Consider the following 24,445-nt stretch of genomic DNA (forward strand, 5'->3'; position numbering starts at 1 on the left):
AATATACTTTTGGTAAAATTACGAAGCATTGCTAGATAGAGATTACCAAGATATAGACTATGCGCACAGTTCTGGCTGTCTCCCTGCCTGCCCCGATCCTCTCTCTCCCTCGGGTTCTGGCTGTCTCCCGTCCTGCCCCGATCCTCTCTCTCCTTCGCCTGCTCCACTTCATCTTCGCTATAAAAAAAACGAGTGTGTGTTTGGTCTTCGCTCTTGTGCGTAGAATAGCTCAGCTGACATTCCTGGCTGTGCCCCTCCCTTTTCGCTCTCTCCATCACTAGCTCGCTTTTTCTTTGCTGTGAAAGATGCTAGAGTTTGTGTTCTCGAAGTAGACTACGGTAAATAGTTTCATTCGTTGCAAAAATAATGAATGTTAGGAGTTGAGGAGTCGATTCCTAGTGCAATCGGAGTTTGACACCCATAAATGAAAGTCGACAACGGGAATCGACGGTCAAGGAGTCGGGGAATCGATTATTTTTGAGTCGACTCCCCATCCACTATTTGCGTCACACGCTCCCCTTCCTCTCATCAGGACCCGTGCTGAAGGCTCAACTAGGTTAGAGGGAGAAGGTTAAACACGCTCTCCATCCCCGTGGCCCCCCCCCCCCCCCCCCCCCCCCCCCCCCCCCCATCTAGCTGAACGAGTAATAGCTATTACAGTGGGTTACCTCATCGGCGTTAACGTTACATGATGGGTAAAACAGGTGCGGTGTTGGTCTTTCGTACTATGAATCATAGGCAAGCTAGCTAGCTGTATGGTCCCTCCACACAGAGCTACCTACAGCTGTGTTGATTCCTTTGCTCTGACTCCATCTACCGCTGACAGTGGGGCAAATGAGTGAACCGGTGAAGAGTTTGCCTTCCCCTACTTCCTCAGGGGGGCAACCAGCGGGGTCTGATACCTACAAAGGCTGGCTGTATAAATGGACAAACTACTTGAAGGGCTACCAACGCCGGTGGTTCGTCCTTAGCAACGGCCTTCTGTCATATTACAGGTAATATTTGCTAGCAGATAGCTACGCGCTAGCTATCTACTGTAGATGTCAAGTCAGGCTAGCTAGCACTGCATGAATCCTGGCAAAATCAAGTGCTGTTTCAAACCAACTGTTATCTTAGATTACACGTGTAGTTGACAGTCTATAGAATGTGCTTGACGTTCATAATTTACATAAATGCCGTGGCTTTTTAACTAACATAGCTAGCTAGCTAGTTAGGCCAATATTAGTAATCAAAACAAGTATCTTAATATGTTTAGCTAACGTTATGTGGCAATTAAGAACTGCATGCCATGAGCTTCATCCATCCCATTCCCACAGGAAGGCAATTCTCTAGTCACAGTCAATGACATGGCATAAATGCAGAATGAGCTAGCTGGACACAATTAGCATAACCCCCCAAAATATCTAGTTTGTTAGAGTGAATATATATTTTCGCCTATATGATGTAGTCATTGATATTTTTTGCCAATGTCATGTCTAGAATTGTTATAGATGAACCTGTGAATCATATTTTAGATCATATTTTGGAACATGTGCTTTATTTATTTAGGCCTAGATATGTTCTATTCCAGGAACGACTGTCATTGTATGTAGTGTAGTATGCTCTATGAACGTTAACAAGTAGGGGACCTATATAGGTCCTAACATTTCATTTTGATGATGATAATGTAGGACATGATTTACCTGATGCATCATGATGCTTTAGAAATGTGTGAACGTGTCAAGCTGATTCAGTAATGGCCAGTTGTTAGGCACATTTCCCTAAAACCAGTGAATAGTGAGTGATGTCAGTCAGTGTTATGCACTTTAATTGTGAGGCATTAGTCAGAGGCATGTGTGTGTGTGTGTGTGTGTGTGTGTAGGCTGCCCTACAGGCTGCCCTACAGTCTCGGGTGGGAATGCACTGCTCTGCTGTTATGTCATTCACAACAAAGAGAGATGGACACAGATAGAAACTGAAAAGCATAGGCAAGGACTGGTGGTGAATGCAAAAACGTCCATTCAGTCATTCAGTACCACAGACATACTCCAGCAGCTGTAGCCTCCCCAAGGCTGTTGGGCGCATACCGTTTGAACACATTAGACTTAGAGCCTAATGTAGGAGCTGTCGTGTTCACTGTGTTTTTATAGAGCCTAATGGAGGAGCTGTTTTGTTCACTGTGTTTTTATAGAGCCTAATGGGTTTTTATGCACTGCTCCTTTGTAGATTCAACTCTACTTTTCTCTCTTTCCACTCTCCTCTGTGGCATGTGTGTTTATGTAACTGTGCTCTCGAGTACTACCACTGTATAAAGAGTTTATGTCCTGACCAACGCATGCACATTGCACCAACACGCACACACAAACACACTTCCAAGCACTCACATCAGCTATGCTCAAGTGAGATACTTCTATGAAATATTAAACAATTGCACGTGTGTGAATTTGTATGTGTGTAGAGAGTATGCATGCCCTGTTATGTATCATTTCTGTCTTTGTAGAACTAGATTTAGTCAGCAGCCTCTTCTCCCCTGTCTCTGTGTGTGTACGTGTGTCTGTGTGTGAATGTGTCTCTGTGCATTAGGACTCAGGCAGAGATGGCCCACACTTGCCGTGGCACCATCACCCTGGCGACGGCACACATTGAGGTGGGTGACACCTGCCACCTGGTGCTGACCAGCGGAGGGCGGAACTACCACCTGAAGGCCACTTCCGATGGGGAGAGTCAGCGCTGGGTCTCGGCTCTCCAACAGGCTAAGGCCAACACCACTCACATGATGCACCAATCAGGTGCGAGCAAGAGGAAAATCATATTTGGGTGGATTGTGAGGTTTTAAATGGGAGAGTGGATAGCTTCGTATATATTTAGAAATAACGTAAGTAGGACAAAACTGTAGGAATTGTGGCCGTACTACTGTACAGAACACAGTGATTTGTGACCCTGTTGAAAGGAATTGGACTATAAAATTATGAAAAAGTTATATCAAACCAATATGAAACTCACTGGGATATTTGACCTTTGGGCTTTCTTCTCATTCAAGGTGAGAATGTATATTGCGACGTTGACTAACCTTTAGAGCATCCACTACTTTTCTGAAAATTATAAGGTTAAGGACCCGAGGTAAACAAATCTTAGTGTAGTATTCAATGTCAAGGTTACCAGTGTTATTCATGAATCAACCACAAGGTGGTGCACGTGCTAAACAAATGGAACAAGTAACCATGTTTTCTCTATATATGTATAATGCAACATTTAAATATAATTTTACTTTGGCGGTTTGTTGTCTGTTCTCTTAAAATCTTCCAGTGCTATCATGTGGCCTTTCTGCACATTGCATTGCTAAGTGGGCACACTGCTCTAGGGTCCTTTAAAATAAATTGGCTTGATTGAAACAGTCTAATTCTGAGATATGTCTCCACCAATTGCTGGTCTCAGTCCAGGTCTCAGATTTGCACTTCGTGGGCATGTGGAAATGAGGGTGACTGCCAAGGATGGTGCAAGGGTACAGTTTGTAATGGCGGCCCAGTCTCTCTATCTCTCTTACTCACTCTTTCACATCTAATTTCCATCTTCCCTCACATACTTGCTCTCTATTTTCCTCTCTACCCCTCTCTCACCCTCCCCCTCCCTTTTTTCTGAATATGACGACAGCCAGAGCTGAATGAAGTGATCCTCCAGCATTTTAACTCCTCCTCCCACTCTGCTATGGAGAGTGAGAGGGAAAGAGAGGAGGAAGCAAGAGAAGGTGAAGGAGAGAGAGGCAGGGGAGTAAGAGGGAGGGTTGCTTCATATTTTCATTGAGAGAATTTTCTTTCCGTCTGCACCGTAAGGAGAAGAGAAAGAGATTGAATGCAGCCTCTGTAATGAATTTTCCTCTGTAAGTATTGATTACCTGCTATTATTATATTGAGGACAGAAATGTCAAGTAAGCAATAGTGGAGGTGTGTGTGTGTGTGTGTGTGTGTGTGTGTGTGTGTGTGTGTGTGTGTGTGTGTGTGTGTGTGTGTGTGTGTGTGTGTGTGTGTGTGTGTGTGTGTGTGTGTGTGTGTGTGTGTGTGTGTGTGTGTGTGTGTGTGTGTGTGTGTGTGAATGCCCTGTATTGTAATGTAAGGTGTTTTTCTTTTGTCCTCATGCTAATTCACTTTGACAGTAAGTGGGGTAGACTTATTTCTGGATGGGACTAGTGTGTGTTTATGAACTATGACAGATTTCCCAGTAGTGTTTCACAAGATTGATGAGCTGAACACCAATCAACCTCATTGGGCCTCTTATTAAAATTTTCAGCTGCACAATGGGACAAGTGTGATTTACCTGCTACTTTGTTATTTGGCATCTTTTATACGTTCGCTTTTCTTGGCGGAATTTCTAAGTCGAAGCTCTTTCTTTTTCCTCCTTATTGATTTGAACTGACCTAAATATGACAGATGGTGGTAATATGCCTATTAAATGTAAAGTATGTTTTTCTACAGATAGGTTTTATGACAGATTTTCTCAGGCTCTGCATTCATAGGAGAGGGGTGGGCCTCTGCCTCTGTCCCCAGTAGTCTTACCCTCTGGAAGGTTTGTTTGTCTGTGTATGCTTGTGTGTTTATGAACATGGGTTCAAACTTTAAAGTCCTTTGTTTCTTTATTCAACCTTTATTTATTTTACTTATTTAACCATTTAACCATTTATTATTTAAGTCAACAGGATTTGAAGGGTCTGAGCCCATTTAGATGGTTTTACATTTGCCCATGGCTCAAAGTGCTTACAGTACAGTGGACACTGATATGCCAGTGGACACATCATATGCCAGAGAAATGGCCTCCACAATCCAGTGGGAGAGATGCTGCTTAGAAAGCACTCTACCATGAGTCAGTTTAGCAAAACAGACAAAAAGTTAGTCACGGAACACCCCAGATCAGTAAATGTACATGTGTAGCGCTTGTACCAGACACAGGGCATGTAACCTCCACTGCTCCTCAAAAGCATAGTGAGGAAGCGAAAAGCTCAAAAGCTAGAGACCTGTAGGACATAGTCATGACCTTAGGGGCGAAGGGCGCATTAGGACACAACTTCACCTTCAAGTTGCCAAGGGCGAACTTCATACAGGAGGGGTGAATGGATAATGCTTGAAGATCTCCAAAGCGTTTTGTCGAGGACAAAGCCATGAGCAGGAGGGTCTTGTAGGAGTGGATCTTCAGATACAGACTCCATCGGTTGAGAGTGGGCTCACCCAGCACATCCCAAACCAAAGCCAAATCCCATGTGGGCACAATAGGTTTACAAAAGACAGCTCACACCTCAGACAGCTCACACCTTCTTTTTTTTAAACTGCATCGCCAGGGGATGAGCCCCTAGAGTGGCACCATCGATTCTCACATGATATGCTGAAATAGCTGCCATATATACCTTCAGGGTGGAGAATGAACTGCCCTGCTCGAAAAGCCCCTGTAAAAACATAAAAATGTCCTCTAGAGAGCTCTGAAAAGGAACAATTCCTTTATTTTGTTACCAAAACTCAAACACGTATACCCATACAACCCTCTTGTGGAGGGTGCCCTTGCGGACTGTATGTGCTAACTTTCAAAGGTAATCCCTTTGCCATCAGATTGGACCTTTTAAGGGGCCAAGCCCCCAGACTCCAAATCTCTGGCTGCGGGTGCCAGACCTGCCAATGTGCGTGGAACAACAGGTCCCTGCACAATGGGAGTTGCCACCGGTCCCCTTCTAAAAGGCAAATGATCTCCGCGAACCACGGTCATTTGGGCCAATGTGGAGCCACAAGGATCAACGACAAGCCCTCCAGACTCACCTTCTCCAGTGTGGGCTGAATCAGGTCAACTTGGGGAAACGTGCAAAGGAGGGTCCAAGGCCACTGGTGCGCGAGAGCATTTGTTCTCAGCAGAACACTCAGGTCCCTTATTGAGAAAAACAGCCGACAATACGCAAAGGTCTATATTGACCCTGCCAAACATTTCCCATATCTGGGAGACCCCCGAGAACTGGACCCCCCTCCACCCAACTTAGATATCAGATTCAAACCCACGTTGTTGCGTCGCCAGGAGCGAGGGAAAGTGTGCACCGTTCCACAGCAGTAGGGAGCGAGCTAAGGATAAGAGGGGGCGAGAACGCAACCCTCCCTATCTGTTGACCTGTCCCGCTGTCGGTCCTCACCAGCACCTACTGGCCGGCCAACAATGGGACAAAGCTCCAGGTAACTGATGTGCAGAACGCTCTGCGACCCTGTCCACAACCCCCAAATTAATCTTCCCTCCCACAGCGCACCCCACCCTCGAGGGGATGCGTCTGTCATGATCACCTTGAGGGATATAACTCGAACCATGGGGGTCCCCAGTGACAACAGCCTCGGGTCCCTCCACCGAGCCTGTAGGCATGACGGGGTGAGCGGTTTAGATGGCGCAATACGTCCAAGAGAGTGTCTATCACCTACTGCTGGAAGGGTCGCAACAGCCCATAGTGAACCACTGCTATCATAGATACCATCATCCCTAATAGATGCAAGCACTGCTTGAAAATGCACTAGGTGACCTAGCCAAAATTGGACCAAGCAAAGCCGGAAACCGAGGGCACGATTCTCGACTGAGTCTAACTCGAGACCCAGAGACGGAATGCGCTGAGATGGAGTCAAACAGCTCTTCTCTTGATTCACTATGAAACCCTGAGACTGAACATGGGAAACCAGCAATGATGCATGTAACACCACATGCTCCCTTGACTCCGCTACCACCAGCCATTTGATCAGGTAGTCCAATATGCTGAGCCGCAGACTCTGCATAGGTGCCAAACCCGCCTCCACAACTTTAGTGAAAGTGTGAGGCGAGAGGGAAATCCCAAAAGGGAGGAACAGAACTCGTAGGCTACAGCCTCGAAATGGAACCTCAGGAACTTTCCTGTGAGGGGGATACATGGCCACGTGACAGTACTCGTCCTTCAGGACGATGGAGATGAACCAACCGCTGACGAGAACACCCGGTTGTTTGTGAGCATTCTGAATTTGTAGACCCTAAAGTGGGTTTATCACCTGTGGAAGCCGGGGCTTCCAGTGAGGTACGGTGTTCATTGGCCTTGTTAGGCATGATTCTAATGTTCTTCAGTAGAGGGCGCTAGTGTGCACACTCCCCATAGCTGTGTTGTACCGAATTGACCAACACCAAGTTGACTGACTGAAAGAGAACTAGCTACATTACACTACCAAAGCTGTGTTATACCGAGTTGACCGACTGAAAGAGAACTAACTACATTACACTACCAAAGCTGTGTTATACGAAGTTGACCTACTGAAAGAGAACTAGCTACATTACACTTCCAAAACTGTGTTATAACAAGTTGACCGACTGAAACGTAACTAACTACATTACACTACCAAAGCTGTGTTATACTGAGTTGACCGACTGAAAGGTAACTAACTACATTACACTAACAAAGCTGTGTTATACCGAGTTGACCGACTGAAAGAGAACTAGCTACATTACACTTCCAAAGCTGTGTTATACGAAGTTGACCTACTGAAAGGTAACTAACTACATTACACTACCAAAGCTGTGTTATACCGAGTTGACCGACTGAAAGGTAACTAACTACATTACACTACCAAAGCTGTGTTATACTGAGTTGACCGACTGAAAGGTAACTAACTACATTACACTAACAAAGCTGTGTTATACCGAGTTGACCGACTGAAAGAGAACTAGCTACATTACACTTCCAAAGCTGTGTTATACCGAGTTGACCGACTGAAAGGTAACTAACTACATTACTCTACCAAAGCTGTGGATTTTAATTCATTATCAGTCTTATGGTTTCTGCTCTAATTCCCTAGTCAATGAGGTTGGGCACCAGTAAAGAGCTACCGCCACATTAAGGACTTGTACATCCTAACAGTGACTGATATTGTTCTAGTATTGTTTTGTCCCATCAGAAGTTCACCAGATTGGGGTTTACTGAAGTCATTTGTGTGTGCGTGTATGAGCGTACTTGCGAGCGAGAGATTGTATGGGCTATGTGTGTGTCTGCGTGTGATCGGTTTTGGGTGATTGATTATTATAACTACAGAGGTCTTCAGTAATGACATCATAGGTGACAATAGATTGGCACGCCAGTTGTTTTAACTGGATGGTAGCTCTGCTGCGATCGCCATCATCTGTCAGGGTCTTATTGTATTCTAGTAACAGTAGCTGTCTCTCCTCTTCCTGGCATCTTTTCTGTCGCCGTCCCTATTGTGGGTTCCCTCTCCATCAGCTGTAGGGGTGGATCATAGAGAGTTGTCTCAGAATCAGGGCCAACAAGGGCCATCTCGAACAATTATCTGCTGACGTGTTTTCCTCTGACACCCACACATGACAGTGATGATGGGTACTTAACGATCGCACACACACAAACATACCATGCAGCCCTCCTCCTGTCCTACTGTATCGCAGATATTACTCAGTCCATTTAGACTACTATATCACAGTTTGTGTCTTAGCAGGGGTGTGCCTATTCATACAGACATGTTTTGGTGACTATGTAGATGCAGTTGTAAACTACCTGCTGTCATAGCAGTACCATGCCGAGTAGCTGTCGGAGGTACGTGTGTGTGTGTGTGTGTGTGTGTGTGTGTGTGTGTGTGTGTGTGTGTGTGTGTGTGTGTGTGTGTGTGTGTGTGTGTGTCACTGACATTGTCAGAGTCAATGTGTGGGGGCACCGGTTAGTCAAGATAATTGAGGGAATTATTAAAGTGACTGTGCATAGATAATAACAGAGAGTAGCAGCAGTGTAAAAGATGAGGGGGGGGCAATGTAAACAGTCTGGGTAGCCATTTGATTAGATGTTCAGGAGTCTTATTGCTTGGGGGTAGAAGTTGTTTAGAAGCCTCTTGGACCTAGACTTGGCACTCCGGTACCGCTTGCTGTGCGGTAGTAGAGAGAACAGTCTATGACTAGGGTGGCTGGAGTCCTCTGACACCGCCTGGTATAGAGGTCCTGGAAGTTTGGCCACAGTGATATACTGGGCCATACGCACTACCCTATGTAGTGCATTGCGGTCAGAGGCCAAGAAGTTGCCATACCAGGCAGTGATGCAACCCGTCAGGATGCTCTCGATGGTGCAGCTGTAGAACCTTTTGAGGATCTTTATTTTATTTGACCTTTTATTTAACTAGGCAAGTCAGTTAAGAACAAATTCTTATTTTCAATGACGGCCTAGGAACAGCGGGTTAACTGCCTATTAACCCACTGTTAGCTTCTGAGGACACATGCCAAATCTTTTCAGTCTCCTGAGGAGGAATAGGTTGTGTCGTGCCCTCTTCACGGCTGTCTTGGTGTACTTGGACCATGTTAGTTTTTTGGTGATCTAGACACCATGGGAGTTCTTCACTGTGCACTGGAGCTCCACGGCTGCTCTGCCTGACACTGACCTAGATTCAGAAAACCTACCTGCCTGAATGGGAGAGTGTAGCTTATATATGAATGCATGTGTCATGTGAAGCAGGCAAATGCAGGAGCTGATGGATTTGGCCCAGTAGGATCTACTGTAGGCATTTGGGATACTTACATTGTTTATGCTCAAATTTACTCACAACCATTGGAGTCACAACAGTTTGATCCAGTTGTAGAAATATCCCTATGGAAATGAGAAGCCTTCTATTTATATCTCTCTATTTAAAGTGTCACGGTTTTAGAACATTATTTGCAGATATCACTTGTTAGTATGTAAGAGTTTTGAGGTGTCAATGATGTAGACTCCAGGTGACGTTATTGTTGTTGTCGGATGCAGATGGCAAGGTCGGGGGGACCTAGGTGACCGTGGCGGGTCGTCAGACACTAGACTCCAGCAGCTCTTAGATGACTGTAACACTGCTGCTCTTTCTCTCACGGAGAAGTCCTTTCTCCCTGTCTCTGGGTGCCTTAAGGTCCATATAATGATCCCTCCCCAGGATTATGTCTGTCTCTGCTGCTACGGGCCTATTTATTTCCTCTCAGCTGCCTGTGACTGATGGCCCCGTTCATACCAACACGTTCATACCAACACGGGGAGGAGCGGAGGGAAGTGAAGTGCGTCATCTTTTTTTCTCCCTCCTGCTGCTAAAAATAACCCAGCCCTGTGTTTCCACGGCAACGGTGGAAATGTCATTCACAGCTTTCCGCTGGGGAGTGGGGGGGCAACGACAGTGTGTAGAGTTAATATATCTTTCCATCCCTCACACTCTCTCCATCTATTCCCATACATGACTTCACGTAATAGATCTCCATCAATCCCTCCCTTTCCTTTGTCTCCATGTCTATTTGTCAGTGTGAAGTTGTTTTATATCTGCGTGCGTCACAATTATAAGTGTCCACAGTATCTATGCCTCACCTTCTTGGTACATAATGGAAACTTAAATGAGTGTGACTGTCCTACAGCATGAAAAAAAAAGCACTTTCAACCCTCAAAATCAATCATAATGTCTTCCACTTACAGACTGAATCAAGCTATAAGTGCTATTCTAAGAATCTGGCTTCGTAAGCAAATGGCTGAATGCATGGTAACTCAGTGCAGCACCCTCTGACTCTGCCTTCCACTGTGGCTGGTCTGCAGATGACTCTGGAGATGAGGCCCCCGTGCCCCAGCCAGACCGGGCCCTGACCCAGGGGGCTCTGAAGACCCTGGCCAGTAAGCTGGACGACCTGAGCACCTGCAACGAGCTAATCGGCAAACACGGCACCGCCCTGCAGCGATCCCTCAGCGAGCTCGAGGACCTACGCACGGCCACCGACGGCACCGACAAACTCAAGACCGTCAACGAGCGTGCCACGCTCTTCCGCATCACCTCCAATGCTATGATCAATGTGAGGACCGACTCACTGCTGCTAACACTTTGCTAACATTTCAGTACAACGCCTACTGGCTATTTCAATCGATCTTTCTGTATGACCAATGCTAGTAGTCAATCTAATGCTTTAATCAATACAACAATAAAAACTCTCAATGCCATGATCAATAGAAGTGTTTATTACATATTGACTGTGTGGTGTAGCTAAGCTCTGTAGATGTAGATGTGTTATAGATGTATTGTCACCTCTGTGGCTGCAGGCCTGTCGGGACTTCCTGGACGTAGCAGAGACACACAGCCGAAAGTGGCAGAGAGCCCTGCAGTATGAAAGAGAACAGCGCCACCACCTGGAGGAGACTATTGAACAGCTAGCCAAGCAACACAACAGCCTGGAGAGGGCCTGGAGAGAGGCTCCCAGCACACACCCAGGTCAGAGACACACACACACACACACACACACAAGCAGTTTGTTCTCTCCTCTCATATTTGATAGTGCAACTGATTGGAAAACACTGTCAATGGTTTAAGCTCTTACTGTGAAGGTAGTTTGGTGCAGTTTATTGCTTGGTATGGATTGGAATCTCACAAGAAGCTGGCCCTCCTCTGGTCATCCCTGGCACTGCACGCAGTTGGCACTGTATCAGTTTGTCGCTGGTTTGTCTTTCAGAATTTCATTTATATCATACACGAACTCAGGTTAGAAAATCAGATCTACACAAACAAAAACACAAAACACGACCCCGCCCTGTGCAACTGGGTCCTGGACTTTCTGCGCACACACTACATAGTGCAAATACTAGTACAGACCGCAGAATCACTGACGGGTCAGCCCCACTGGGGCCCCACAAGGGTGTGTTCTCAGCCCTCTCCTGTACTCCCTGTTCACCCATGACTGTGTGGCCATGCACGCCTCCAACTCAATCATCAAGTTTGCAGATGACACTACAGTGGTAGGCTTGATTACCAACAATGACGAGACGGCCTACAGGGAGGAGGTGAGGGCCCTCGGAGTGTGGTGTCATGAAAATAACCTCTCACTCAACGTCAACAAAACAAAGGAGATGATTGTGGACTTCAGGAAACAGCCGAGGGAGCATCCCCCCATCCACATCAACGGGAAAGTAGTGGAGAAGGTGGAACGTTTTAAGTTCCTCGGCGTACACATCACGGACAAACTGAAATGGTCCACCCACACGCTGTCTGTGTGAGCAAGGAGGTCTACAAACCTGAATCAGTTACACTAGCTCTGTCAGGAGGAATGGGCCAAAATTCACCCAACTTATTTTGTGAAGCTTGTGGAAGGCTACACGAAAAGTTTGACCCAGGTTAAACTATTTAAACGCAATGCTACCAAATACTAATTAAGTGTATGTAAACTTCTGACCCACTGGGAATGTGATGAAAGAAATAAAAGCTGAAATAAATCATTCTCTCTACTATTATTCTGACATTTCACATTCTTAAAATAAAGTGGTGATCCTAACTGACCTAAGACAGGGAATATTTACTGAGATTAAATGTCAGGAATTGTGAAAACTGAGTTTAAATGTATTTGGCTAAGGTGTATGTTAACTCCCGACTTCAATTGTATGTGACCAATATAATTTGATTTGATTTGAATTGAATGATCTTGTGTCCCTGGCAGACGGGGGTGAGAGGAGGCGGGAGGGGGATGCCAGTGATGAGAATGAGGACATAGAATTTTTTGATGCCATGGAGGACTCCCCTGCTTTCATCACAGTGACTGCCACTGACCACACCCAGCACAGGTCAGTCAGGGTCGCTGGGATGAAACCCTGTTGAACAAAGGTTTGCTGTTGAAACATTAGTTTAATGTATTTTGCATCGGAACTGTGAGAGTATATGGCTTTTCTTTTCTCAGTCAGGGTCGCTGACCTCATTTCTACTGATCATGGGGCCAAGTAGAGTTCATTCATATAGCTATGTAATATGACGATGCTAGTATAATTCATAATACTTCTTGATGTCTAATGAATTCATCATACTGTGTTTTGTGTGTACAGCCGTCATAGTGTGTTTGTGTTTCAGACGCTCAGCCAGTAACCAGAGTATCATGAGCGGACGATTGCCCAATAATGAATGGAGCCACGACGAGAAGGTGAGTCTGCAGGCTTCTGTTCTTTACCACACCTTTACATACCCAGCCGTAGTAAACCATGGACAACTGTATCTTGCCTTGGGGCCTAAGGGAGTGTATGATACAATATTTAATGGTGAGATCTATCCTATAATACCTCAGCTTACCTGACTGTTTGACATGTATTTGTTCTCAGGACCCTGGCTCCGACAACATGCAGCGGCGCAGAGTTAGACGCAGCCGCATCCCAGACAAACCCAACTACTCCCTCAACTTGTGGAGCATCATGAAGAACTGCATCGGCAAGGAGCTGTCCAAGATTCCCATGCCTGTAAGAGAAACGAGAAGTGATTCTGCGGTCTGTACTAGTATTTGCACTATGTAGTGTGTGCGCATTAAATGCAAGCTCTAGCAATCAATCACATTTATTTTAGAAAGCCTTTTTTACATCAGCAGTTGTCACTAAGTGCTTTACCCAGCCTAAAACCCTAAAGAGCTTTACAGATACCCAGCCTAAAACCCTAAAGAGCTTTACAGATACCCAGCCTAAAACCCTAAAGAGCTTTACAGATACCCAGCCTAAAACCCCAAAGAGCTTTACAGATACCCAGCCTATAACACTAAAGAGCATTACAGATACCCAGCCTAAAACCCCAAAGAGCTTTACAGATACCCAGCCTAAAACCCCAAAGAGCTTTACAGATACCCAGCCTAAAACCCTAAAGAGCTTTACATATACCCAGCCTAAAACCCTAAAGAGCTTTACAGATACCCAGCCTAAAACCCCAAAGAGCTTTACAGATACCCATCCTAAAACCCTAAAGAGCTTTACAGATACCCAGCCTAAAACCCTAAAGAGCTTTACAGATACCCAGCCTAAAACCCCAGAGAGCTTTACAGATACCCAGCCTAAAACCCTAAAGAGCTTTACAGATACCCAGCCTAAAACCCTAAAGAGCTTTACAGATACCCAGCCTAAAACCCTAAAGAGCAAGTAATGCAGATGCAGAAGCACAGTGGTTAGGAAAAACTGTAGAAGGCAGGAACCAGGCTCCATGGGGTGGCTAGTCCTCTTCTGGCTGTACCGGTTGGAGATTTAAAGACTGGTTCATAGTTGACCAGCAGGTTAAAATAATAACCATGGTGGCAGTAGAGCACAGGTATTCAAATCTGCTGGTTTTCTTTTCTACCTGATAATTAATTGCACCCACCTGGTGTCCCAGGTCTAAATCAGATCCTGATTAGAGGAGAAGAATGAAACAAAGCAGTGGAACTGGCTTCCAAGTCCAGATTTGAATTTGAGGAATATAGATGGTGCAACAGTTCAGCAACTCGGTTGGGTCTAACTCCAATGTGTGTGTGTGTGTGCGTGCGTGTGTTCCTGCGTGCGTAACCTCAGGTGAACTTCAACGAGCCCCTGTCGATGCTGCAGCGTCTGACTGAGGATCTGGAGTACAGTGACCTGCTGGATCGGGCGGCTCGCTGCGAATCGTCCCTGGAGCAGATGTGTCTGGTGGCAGCCTTCTCTGTGTCCTCCTACTCCACCACCATCCACCGCACTGCCAAGCCCTTCAACCCCCTGCTGGGGGAGACCTACGAGCTGGACCGCCTGGACGACTTTGGCTACCGCTCCATCTGCGAGCAGGTCAGACACAACGCACACAGACTCTCTCTCTCTCTCTCTGAAACATATGTCTGAGGTGCACAGAGGGATCTTTCTATAAATAATGGGGCCAATGGGTGACATTGGGATAACAATTTCTAAATGGTTTGAAATGAAAATAAAAAGGATTTTCATGCAGTTCCACATGTACTAAAAGTGAAAATATATCCAAATTGGCCGATAACTCCACCTATACAACAAGGTCTATACATCCTTTAAGCAGGGTTCATACAGACATTGGTAAGTCAAATTCAAGGACTTCATGGAACTTTTTCAAGCACTTAATATGAGGACGACAATATTGAGGTTGTGGGAAACAAATGAAAGTGGCCACATCTCTCACAAAAACAGATAAAAAATGAAATCATGAATAATTATAAAGGAGCAGGAGAACGTATAAATTGGCAACAATAATTACAAGAACTTTAAGCACCAAATTGAGGAAATGTCTGTTCCAGTACTTGAATTTTGTTATTACATTACCAGATCATATTATGAAGAAGCCCACTAGGATGTTTATTTTGTTGTCAATATATCCAGAATAATTCATAGGATTAGAGTCTATCCTAACAGTTGCACACAGTAGACAAAAACATGAAAACACGAACTCATTACCTTGATGCTTTCCCTGATAAATCTAATGAGACCCTGCTGTAAATCAAGCAGAAAATAACAGATAACATATTCTGGACATTCTTCGCGAACACCTTTTTTCCAGCACTTGTGCTGTCACAACAGCTTTTTGTCACTTGACTGTCATATGGAAGATGATTAGTTCACGCTGTAACTAATCAGCTGGACACCAAATGCGCATCCAACAAGTACAATGCATAATTATTGAATAACCACTTTAATGACAGTATCGATTTAGGTGTTAAGTATGAAGGAAAGGTGACTTCGATTTTGCAATCACATACATTATTTCGGATTTGTGTGCCCAAGAAAACTGTTTTCACTATTTTCAAAACTGTCCCAAAGCTAGATCCAGGATTCTTACAGGGTTCAAGTTCAATGTCCAATTTAACTGATTAATGATTAATGTATGATATTTCGACAACTTACACTGCCATAAATGCAAGGACAGAAAAGTCATGTTTTATGTCATCCAATTTTGTTAAAATCCATCAAGACACCCACCATTATAAATGGTTAAACATAGGTTTTAAATCAACTTGTGACTTTTATTGTATATAGCTGTGATCCCCCCTTATATCTTAATGTAATGACATTACATTTTTTATCAATAACTAATTAAATGCTGTAACATCTGTACTACCATTACTGTACGTCAATTCCACCTCGCAAAGTTTTCATCTCCATCTCATTTAACTTCTCAAAGTATTGCCATACAGGACTTCGCTGCTGTCGCTTGCCTTTCTCTATCATTTTTCCTACTCTTAACGACGATGACGTATTGGTGGAGAGTCGACGCCAAAATAATTGATTCCTCGACTCCGTGCACATCGACTCTCATTTCTGAGTGTCAAGATTCGATTGCACTTGGAATCGACTGCTAAGATTCAGTGTTTTTGGAATGGAGAAGACAGATTATTTGCCAGACTTTCGAGAACACAGACCCTCGCATCTTTCATAGAGAGAAGGGAGTCGCACAGTATAGGCAGGTCAGCCACCAGGCAGACTGAGTCAGAACCATTCACTAGGCATATCTTTCGGCAATCAAAACCAGTATCTCGTAATGGAATGCTGTAACTCCGCAATTTCTTGGCTCGCAGCTTCAGTAGTAAACATGGCCTTTCATCAATGAATAGGATATTCTACACGCAAGACCGAAGACTGAATACACACTCGCATCATTAGTGAAGAGAAAGAGCAGGTGAGCCAGAGCGAGGGAGAGAGAAGAAGGGGCATATGTCTTGGAAGCCTCGCAAATTCACCAAAGTAGCCTAAAGTTCACCTCTTCCTCTCTGGTTTTATTTAAATTACACAACTTTCCCCAGGCCTTTATAGCTTATCGTCTAGTTGGGCTATAACACGGAAAATAATGTTTTGTGATTTTAATTTTGTGGGAGAAAAAAAACGTAGAAAAAAATCTCAGTTAGAGATTTTTCTTAATGTTAAGGATCCCAATTTTATTTCAATGTTCACACCCCTACGTACTGACGATGTCATCCTCCTCCTTCTGCTCTCTCAGGTCAGTCACCACCCCCCAGCCGCCGCCCACCATGTGATGTCACAGCGAGGCTGGACCCTGTGGCAGGAGATCACTATCGACAGCAAGTTCAGAGGGAAATACATTTCTGTCATGCCATTAGGTGAGCCATGCATACCCAGTACATGAATGTTCCTCCGATATGCAATAATTGCTGGTTACACATACTGAAGCATGTCACACAGCTATTTCAAAATATTCACATTTTGCAAGTGGTGGTCAGTGCCGTTTAAGATTAGGGAGGACAAATGTTTTTTTAATGAGCATGGACTTATTTCTATTACAGCATATTGGATGACTGCCATTCATATTCCATTCACCCAGCTCAATGTAACATCGATAGGTTTAGGCTACTACTGTACATGATACTCAAATATTCCCTAGATCCATCATGAGGTTTTTACAACCTAGCCTACGAATGAAAGTTTACAATGTAGGTTCACAGGTCGAGAGAAAAATGTGAGTGATCAAGATGACAAACAGTGACACATTCAATACCGCCTTGCACACGCTTGCCTGCATCTAGCTGACCTAGGGTGTAATCATTAATCCAAACAGTTGCTAACGAGTGTTTCTATTGAACAAATTCAGGTATGTTTATCCCCGTTCCATTTGTTTCCATTTAAGGAACGTTTTTCAACAGAATCGACGGAATGAAAACACCCCTGATCACCCGCAAACACAGTTCACTTTCATAGCAGCTACATACAGAACAGCATGATCACTTTGCTCGTTGTATAATTCCTTCTCGATTCTATGCGCTCTCCTCCTCTCACCTTTCTCCTTCACTTCACTCATTGCCCAACACAACAGCTGTCTGTAACCAGGAGAAAAAACCTCTCCAAGTCAAACCATATCATAACCGCTAACTGCTACACAGTCTACATCGCTGTGTCACCATATTAGCTAACGTCATAGTCAACATAGCTGAGTAGGCTAAACTAGCTAGCTGCATTCCCTAGCTAAGTAAGTGAAATTATAAAAAATTTAACAAAATATAGCTAGCTCTCTCTCTTGCTTTTCTTTCATTCGTGAAGAAATTAATTTGTTCAACTATTGTATTTCTCTCTCTTTGAGTCAATTACTCACCATATTTTACGCACTGCAGTGCTAGCTGTAGCTTATGCTTTTTGTACTAGTTTCATTCTCTGATCCTTTGATTGGGTGAACAACATGTCAGTTCATGCTGCAAAAGCTCTGATAGGTTGCAGGACGTCCTCCGAAAGTTGTCATAATTACTGTCTAAGTCTATGGAAGGGGGTGAGAACCATGTGCCTCCTAGGTTTTGTATTGAAGTCCATGTACCCAGAGGAGGACGGAAACTAGCTGTCCTCCAGCTACACCATGATGCTACCCCAGAGAGTGCTGTTGAGGCTACTGTACACCTTCAGTGTTTTATTGTCAATTATTTGGTGACATTTGAATATATTTAGTATAGTTTTATCTAAAATGGATAACTTTGTTTATGTTTCACAATAGAAAAAAAATAAAAAGAAGAAATTTCCAGAGGAGGATGGTCCATTCCTTCCTCCTCAAAGGAGCCTCCACTGGCTGATTATTTTAATTATCTCTTTCTCTCTAGGCTGTATCCACCTGCAGTTCCACTCGAGTGGGAATCACTATGTGTGGGGCAAAGTCACCTCCACGGTGCACAACATCATCGTAGGAAAACTGTGGATTGACCAGGTGTGTGTCTCTCATATTTAATGTGTATTTGTATATTTGTGTTTGATCTGTTTGTAGATGTGTGCGGTGTTTTGCAGAATCTGCCCTGTGGTTTCTACCTTCCTCTACTGTCTCTCATTATGTCGGCAATACTCATCGTATCTGTTTTCTCCCATTTGTCTCCATCCCTTTATGTACGGCTTTGCTATTCTCACTCTTAACAGTGTCCTGTACTGTGGTTATTGACATCCATAGTAAATGATTACGATAGACTGCTAACATTGATAAACTAGAAATATTGCATGTTGTAGACAGTATGTAAATAATGCTAAAGCTAGGAGAATCATCAGCCTGAGGCTTGGGATAAATAGCCTGTGTTTTTCTCTCTGTAGTCTGGGGACATTGAAATAGTCAACCACAGGACCAAGGACACCTGCCACCTCAAGTTTGTCCCTTACAGTTACTTCTCCAGAGACCTCCCACGCAAGGTGAATCCATGGTTTGCCCTCTGGGTCTCTGTGCTGCATGCGGACCAATTAAAAAAGCTCATGTAGAAACAAACTAGCAGTCCTTACCATCTTCAATGCTCCTCCCTCTTCTGGTGTTGTGTCTCCAGGTGACAGGTGTGGTAGCAGACAGCGAGGGCACGGCCCACCACATCCTGTCTGGGACCTGGGACGAGAAGATGGAGAGTGCCAAGATAGTAGAAAGCAGCCGGGGATGTGGAGGGTCAGAGGGCAAACAAAAGACTGTCTACCAGACCCTCCAGCCCAAACTGCTGTGGAAGAAATACCCACTTCCGTAAGATCAGCCTGCCTGCATATTATGAAGTCAGCCTTATAGCACATAATGCACGCTAACCTATTTATACAAGTTATTTGATTCCTCTTGCATCCTCGCACATTATCTTACTTCCACCTCTCTACCCGTTGCTACTCGCCCTCTCCCTCTCTGTCCATCCTATCTGTCTCACCTCAGTGCCTTCTCCACCCACCAGGGAGAATGCTGAGAACATGCACTTCTTTTCCTCCCTGGCCTTGACCCTGAACGAGCCTGAGGAGGGCGTGGCCCCCACTGACAGCCGCCTGAGGCCCGACCAACGGCTGATGGAGTCGGGGCTATGGGACGAGGCCAACGCCCACAAACAGCGTCTGGAGGAACGACAGAGGCTGGAGAGAAGGAAGAGGGAGGCACAGGCCACACAGGCCCTGGAAGAAGGTGAGGAGGGGTGTGAAAGGACTAGATAAGACATCTCAAGAGAGATTACAGTATATAAACTAGGAAGAGGAAGTTTGACAATTGTGATACAGTGTATGTCAGCAAAATGTTACCCATATTGAGGAACATCTGTGTATGTTTGTGTCTCTGACTCCTTAGGGCAAGACTTTGAGGGCTTCCAGCCACTGTGGTTCGAGAGGAGGACAGATGATTCAACGGGGGAGAGCACTTACGTGTACAGGGGTGGATACTGGGAGTCCAAAGACAGACAGGACTGGAGCCAATGCCCTGATATCTTCTAAGACTCCGCCCCTGGGACTATGACATCATCACTGGAGGGCCAACCTGAGGGACTGATTGACAAGCAGAGGGAGGATCCACACGCTGAAGACACATGGAGATGTGGACAGCTCTTTGTCTGTGTATGTGTATTTGTGTGTGTTCCAAAAGACAAAGCCCTCCATTGAGAATAATGTAAACTTCCCATACTTCAAGAACTGAGATATAAACATAATCTGTCCCCCTCCCCGATGTAGTTCTCTAATCAAACACTGAGTGAGTGTGTGTGCAACAGAGTGAGTGAATGAGACAAATAACTATTTATGACAGAATATTTTGAGTGTGAGGGAAAGAGTTAGAAAATAGCTAATGCATGGAAAACCATATTTATTTGAGCTGGTGTGTATGGTGGTGCCTGGTGCCCCATTGATCTTGTAATAAGGTAACAACTACCGTAAGTATATAATATTATACAATAATAGGCAGAGGCCAGAAGGAAAGTGAAAGTTTGTGTTTTGGTGCTAGGATAGGATGTTCTGTTCCTAGGATAGGATGTCCTGTTCCTCTGAGCTGGTTAGGAACAGAGTGTTCCTCCTGCTGGAGATATAAGGGCCTGCATTTATGTTGCACTGGCCAATAGGAATGTCAGGAGATAAAGTTCCCAGAGGTTTGTCTAACTGAAAGGTTATGAAACAAAAGCTGCACATAGAAATAGAGTAACCAGAACAGACATTATTTTCTACTTCAAGTATCTCCAATATACTTTACATATCTATATGTAACATTATGTTTCCTTCCATGCAACAACTAGGCACTCCCCAGGTTTGTAACAAACTGCTTTTCTGCAGTGTATGAAAACACAGGTGTAGAGGACGCTGGTATCACTATGGGTACTTTTGATTTAATATCTGTACAGACATAATCTCTGAGATCCAGAACTAAAATCTATACCAGTTATGTTACGTGTGTCTGTCCACAAGAGATTAGTACAAACCTAAAATAGTTAGGGGAATTTTGAGGTTGTAACAAGCTACCCACGATGATATCGATTTTGCTCAAATGTCTTGATTTCTCAAATGTTGGTCATACAGTCGCTAGTGAAAGTCTACACACCTCTTGCACAGTCTTCACATTTTGTGAATTAATTTTGCTGCCTTAAAATGTAATCTCAAAAGGGAATACATTTGATTTATTTCCTACCGATCTACACAACCTTATCCACATTTTAAGTTCAAGAGAATTCTAGAAAAATATCCAAATGAATACTAAATAAAAAACAAAGATGTCTTGATTGCGTATGTCTTCACAGCCCAGAGTTTATACTTGGCGGAAGCACCTTTGGGCAACATTTATCCATTGTTTTTGTCAAAATTGCTCAAGCTCAATACATTTGGGTGGGAGTCATTGATGGACAGCAATATTCAAACCTCTGATTTTCAAGCAAATTTAAGTCAGGAACACTCAACACCTCTTAGAAATACATTCTGGTGTTTTTGACAAGCATACCCATAACATGATGCTGCCACCACCACTTGAAAAAACTGAGGGTTTCACTCAGTGTTGTAATGGATTTGACCCAAGCCTGTAGTTTTTAATTTAGGCAAAAAAGTAATATTACTGCAGTATTACTTAACAGCCTTGTTGCAAACAGAATGGATGATTTGGAGTGGATTTTTTAAAACAGGCTTTATTCTTTTCACTTTGTCATACAGGTCAGTAAGGTGGATGTGAATGCAATATTGTTGATCCTTTTCTATTTTCAAGTGTTGTGGTGGCAGCATCATGTTATGGGTATGCTGGTAACTGGCAGGGACTGAGGAGTTAATGTTATAGGAAAGACACACCAGATCGGATTTTAGGTCTTGAGTGTTCCTGAATGGTCCAGTCTCAGTCCTGACTTAAATATGCTTAACAATCTAAGACTAGGTTTGAATATTGCTGTCCATCCAACGACTCCCAACCAAATTTACTGAGCTTAAGCAATTTTGACAAAGCATGGATATGTTGCCCTAATAGTTGTGGATATGTTGCCCCAAAATTGGTAGAATATTATTCTAAATGTTTCACAGCTGTAATGGCAGCCAAAGGTGCTTCCACCAAGTATTTAACTCTGGGATCTAAAGACACACACAATCAGGACATCTTTGTTCTAGTTTTTTATTTTTTTGTAATTTGGAAAATTCGATCATTTTTCTTTCACTTGTGGAGTGGGCTGTGTACATCAGTAAGAACAAAAACCCAATTTAATCCATTTTTAGATGTACTGTATTTCAAGGCAGCAAAATGTGAAGACTTTATAAAGGGTATGTAGACTTTCACTGGGCACTCGTTTGAGCGCCTAATTGTGTACAGACAAAATCTTAAATTGTTTCATGATTCCTCCCTGTGAGATGAAATGTTTCAAAGTCTTATATTTTTTTAAATATGAAGAAATCATATGAATTATACTATAACATGTGTAATGGCGAGTTTCACAGTGCAATTGAGGTGGGTAATTCAATTATTACACATCTTTGTGTTTGACTGCAGGCATTTAAACATGCACCATCAATGAACTCAAACGAGTGTTGTGGCACCACGTGTAGCTCATGCATGGTTTAGTGTGCTCATACACTGTTATCTAGTATTAATTAGGCATTAATTAGTATCAATTAGTTGTTTCTAGACTTCATTCACAGAAGAACATCATGTGAATTCACTTTTTGTGCCCTAGGCCTTCGGGAAATATATTTTATTTTAGCTCAAACACACAAAGCGTCTCAATGTAGTCTTTCAAACACGCGCAATGTCATTAGAGATGGTCTATAATGTTGTAATCGCCTTTGGTGTCAGTTCTCAAATCAAGACAATGATGAGAAATAAATGAGATAAGCCTTCAGGAAGGATGATGTCCCCTGAAGACCCATAGCCAAGAGGAGATTTCCACGGGGACTATCTGTCTGATCTGGGCTTGCAGCAGAAGCTCTGGGGTCTCATGATGGGGTAGTGAAAGGACACTGAGGGCTGCACACTCCACTTTAGGCTACTTGTTTGATGTCACCTTGTCTCTAGCACACACATGTATTCAAGGTGTAACCCTCAATAAACCCAAATAAATCGACCTATGTGCACTTTATTGGCTTATCTTGATCAATGTTTCACCCTCAACTGACCTCTCTGAAGGTTAGAGTGTTGGCCCACTAGTTCTATTCCCCGAGACGACAAGGTGAAAAAATCTGTCAAAGGTGCCCATGAGCAACGCACTTAAAGGGACATTTCACAATTTGTAACTTTATATTCATCATCTCCAGCACCACTCCAACATCTACATATGTGGAAAAATGGTGCGTTTCTATGTTTTGTCGTAAATAAAAAGATATATGTCGTTTCCAATGACATGTTGGGGTGGTGATGGAGATGATGAATATGAAAATGTTGAAATTTCCCCTAATTGCTCCAGAGTCTCCATTGATAATGGTAGACCCTGGTCGTGACTCCACTCTCAGAGGGTGTCTCAAGGAGAATTGTGATATGCAAAAACATATTTTTCCTTCATTCACACATGCATATTACACACTTTTATATGTGTGAAATAGGACAAATATAAGCACCCACCCAATATGTATTTGTTGCTGCAGTAGCACTTACATACAGCAGATGCCACATAGTTTATATTCTAATATTGCTGCTGTAATGAAATGTTCACTTACAGTAAGAAAGAACCTGCTAATCTAATCTGGGGGGTGTAGCCCTTTCCTGCAGTCAATGACCGAAAGCTCCGTCTTTGGCCTCTTGGGTGGAATGTTATTCATAAATTTATATTATTTTTCTAACAATGGAAATCCGGTGTTTATGTCAAACTGTTTTTTTTATATTTCAGTCTTCTGTGATGTATATAAACTGTAATATTGTGAAGCAAACTCAAAATGGAATACATTTCAACTCTATATCTGACAGGGTACAGATGTATTCTTTTCTTAAGCCCATAACCATGTTTGTGAGGTTATGTTTCAAAGTAGATTTGTTGAAGACTACTAAGAATCACTCTGTATGGCCCTAATTTAGCCCACTACAGTAAGACATTAACTGGCACTGTACAGACTTTTCGCATGCCTTTGAGTGCAGATCTATGGTCATCGTGTCCATTCTTTGTCCAAGAATAGTTTTTTTATTGAGCTGATTGGTGTGGCTACAAGTTCAGTATTCAGGTAGTCTAATAATTGAATTACAAGTATTAATGGGCTAGGCTATACACATGAATGGAAAAAGGAAATTGCATCTGTGGCCCGTCGTTGGAGGTTCTGGACCTTTTTTAACTGTCGCCGGACGCTCCGGACTGGGTACTGTCACCGGACGCTCCGGACTGGATACTGTCGCCGGACTGCCGCCGGACGCTCCGGACGGACGCTCCGGACTGGGTACTGTCGCCGGACGCTCCGGACTGTGAAATGTCGCCGGGAGCCTCGCCGGGAGCTCCGGACTGTGAACTGTCGCCGGACGCTCCGGACTGGGTACTGTCGCCGGATGCCCCGGACTGGGTACTGTCGCCGGACGCTCCGGACTGTGAACTGTCGCCGGACGCTCCGGACTGGGTACTGTCG

The 24,445-nt window shown here is 44.0% G+C and overlaps 1 protein-coding gene across 1 annotated transcript; it reads left to right on the top strand.

Annotated features, from left to right (window-relative positions):
• The first annotated feature begins 657 nt into the window (after window positions 1–657).
• Window positions 658–22,975, top strand: LOC109867974 (oxysterol-binding protein 2-like). Its single transcript, XM_031803275.1, has 14 exons — window positions 658–995; window positions 2,563–2,768; window positions 10,538–10,788; window positions 11,033–11,201; window positions 12,418–12,541; window positions 12,822–12,891; window positions 13,067–13,201; window positions 14,270–14,515; window positions 16,686–16,806; window positions 18,286–18,389; window positions 18,761–18,856; window positions 18,985–19,169; window positions 19,366–19,586; window positions 19,746–22,975. Exons 1-14 carry the CDS (start codon window positions 835–837, stop codon window positions 19,886–19,888), a joined length of 2,232 nt encoding a protein of 743 aa, XP_031659135.1. The 5' UTR covers window positions 658–834; the 3' UTR covers window positions 19,889–22,975.
• Window positions 22,976–24,445: the final 1,470 nt, after the last annotated feature.

Source organism: Oncorhynchus kisutch, linkage group LG23 (assembly GCF_002021735.2).
Source record: "Oncorhynchus kisutch isolate 150728-3 linkage group LG23, Okis_V2, whole genome shotgun sequence".
Taxonomy (NCBI): domain Eukaryota; kingdom Metazoa; phylum Chordata; class Actinopteri; order Salmoniformes; family Salmonidae; genus Oncorhynchus; species Oncorhynchus kisutch.

Excerpts from the sequence above, each read along its gene's own strand:
- LOC109867974 (XM_031803275.1), top strand. The coding sequence starts at position 835 with ATGAGTGAACCGGTGAAGAGTTTGCCTTCCCCTACTTCCTCAGGGGGG. Across the intron at positions 2,769-10,537 it reads TCACATGATGCACCAATCAG|ATGACTCTGGAGATGAGGCC; the intron begins GTGCGAGCAAGA and ends GCTGGTCTGCAG. Across the intron at positions 10,789-11,032 it reads CCTCCAATGCTATGATCAAT|GCCTGTCGGGACTTCCTGGA; the intron begins GTGAGGACCGAC and ends CTGTGGCTGCAG.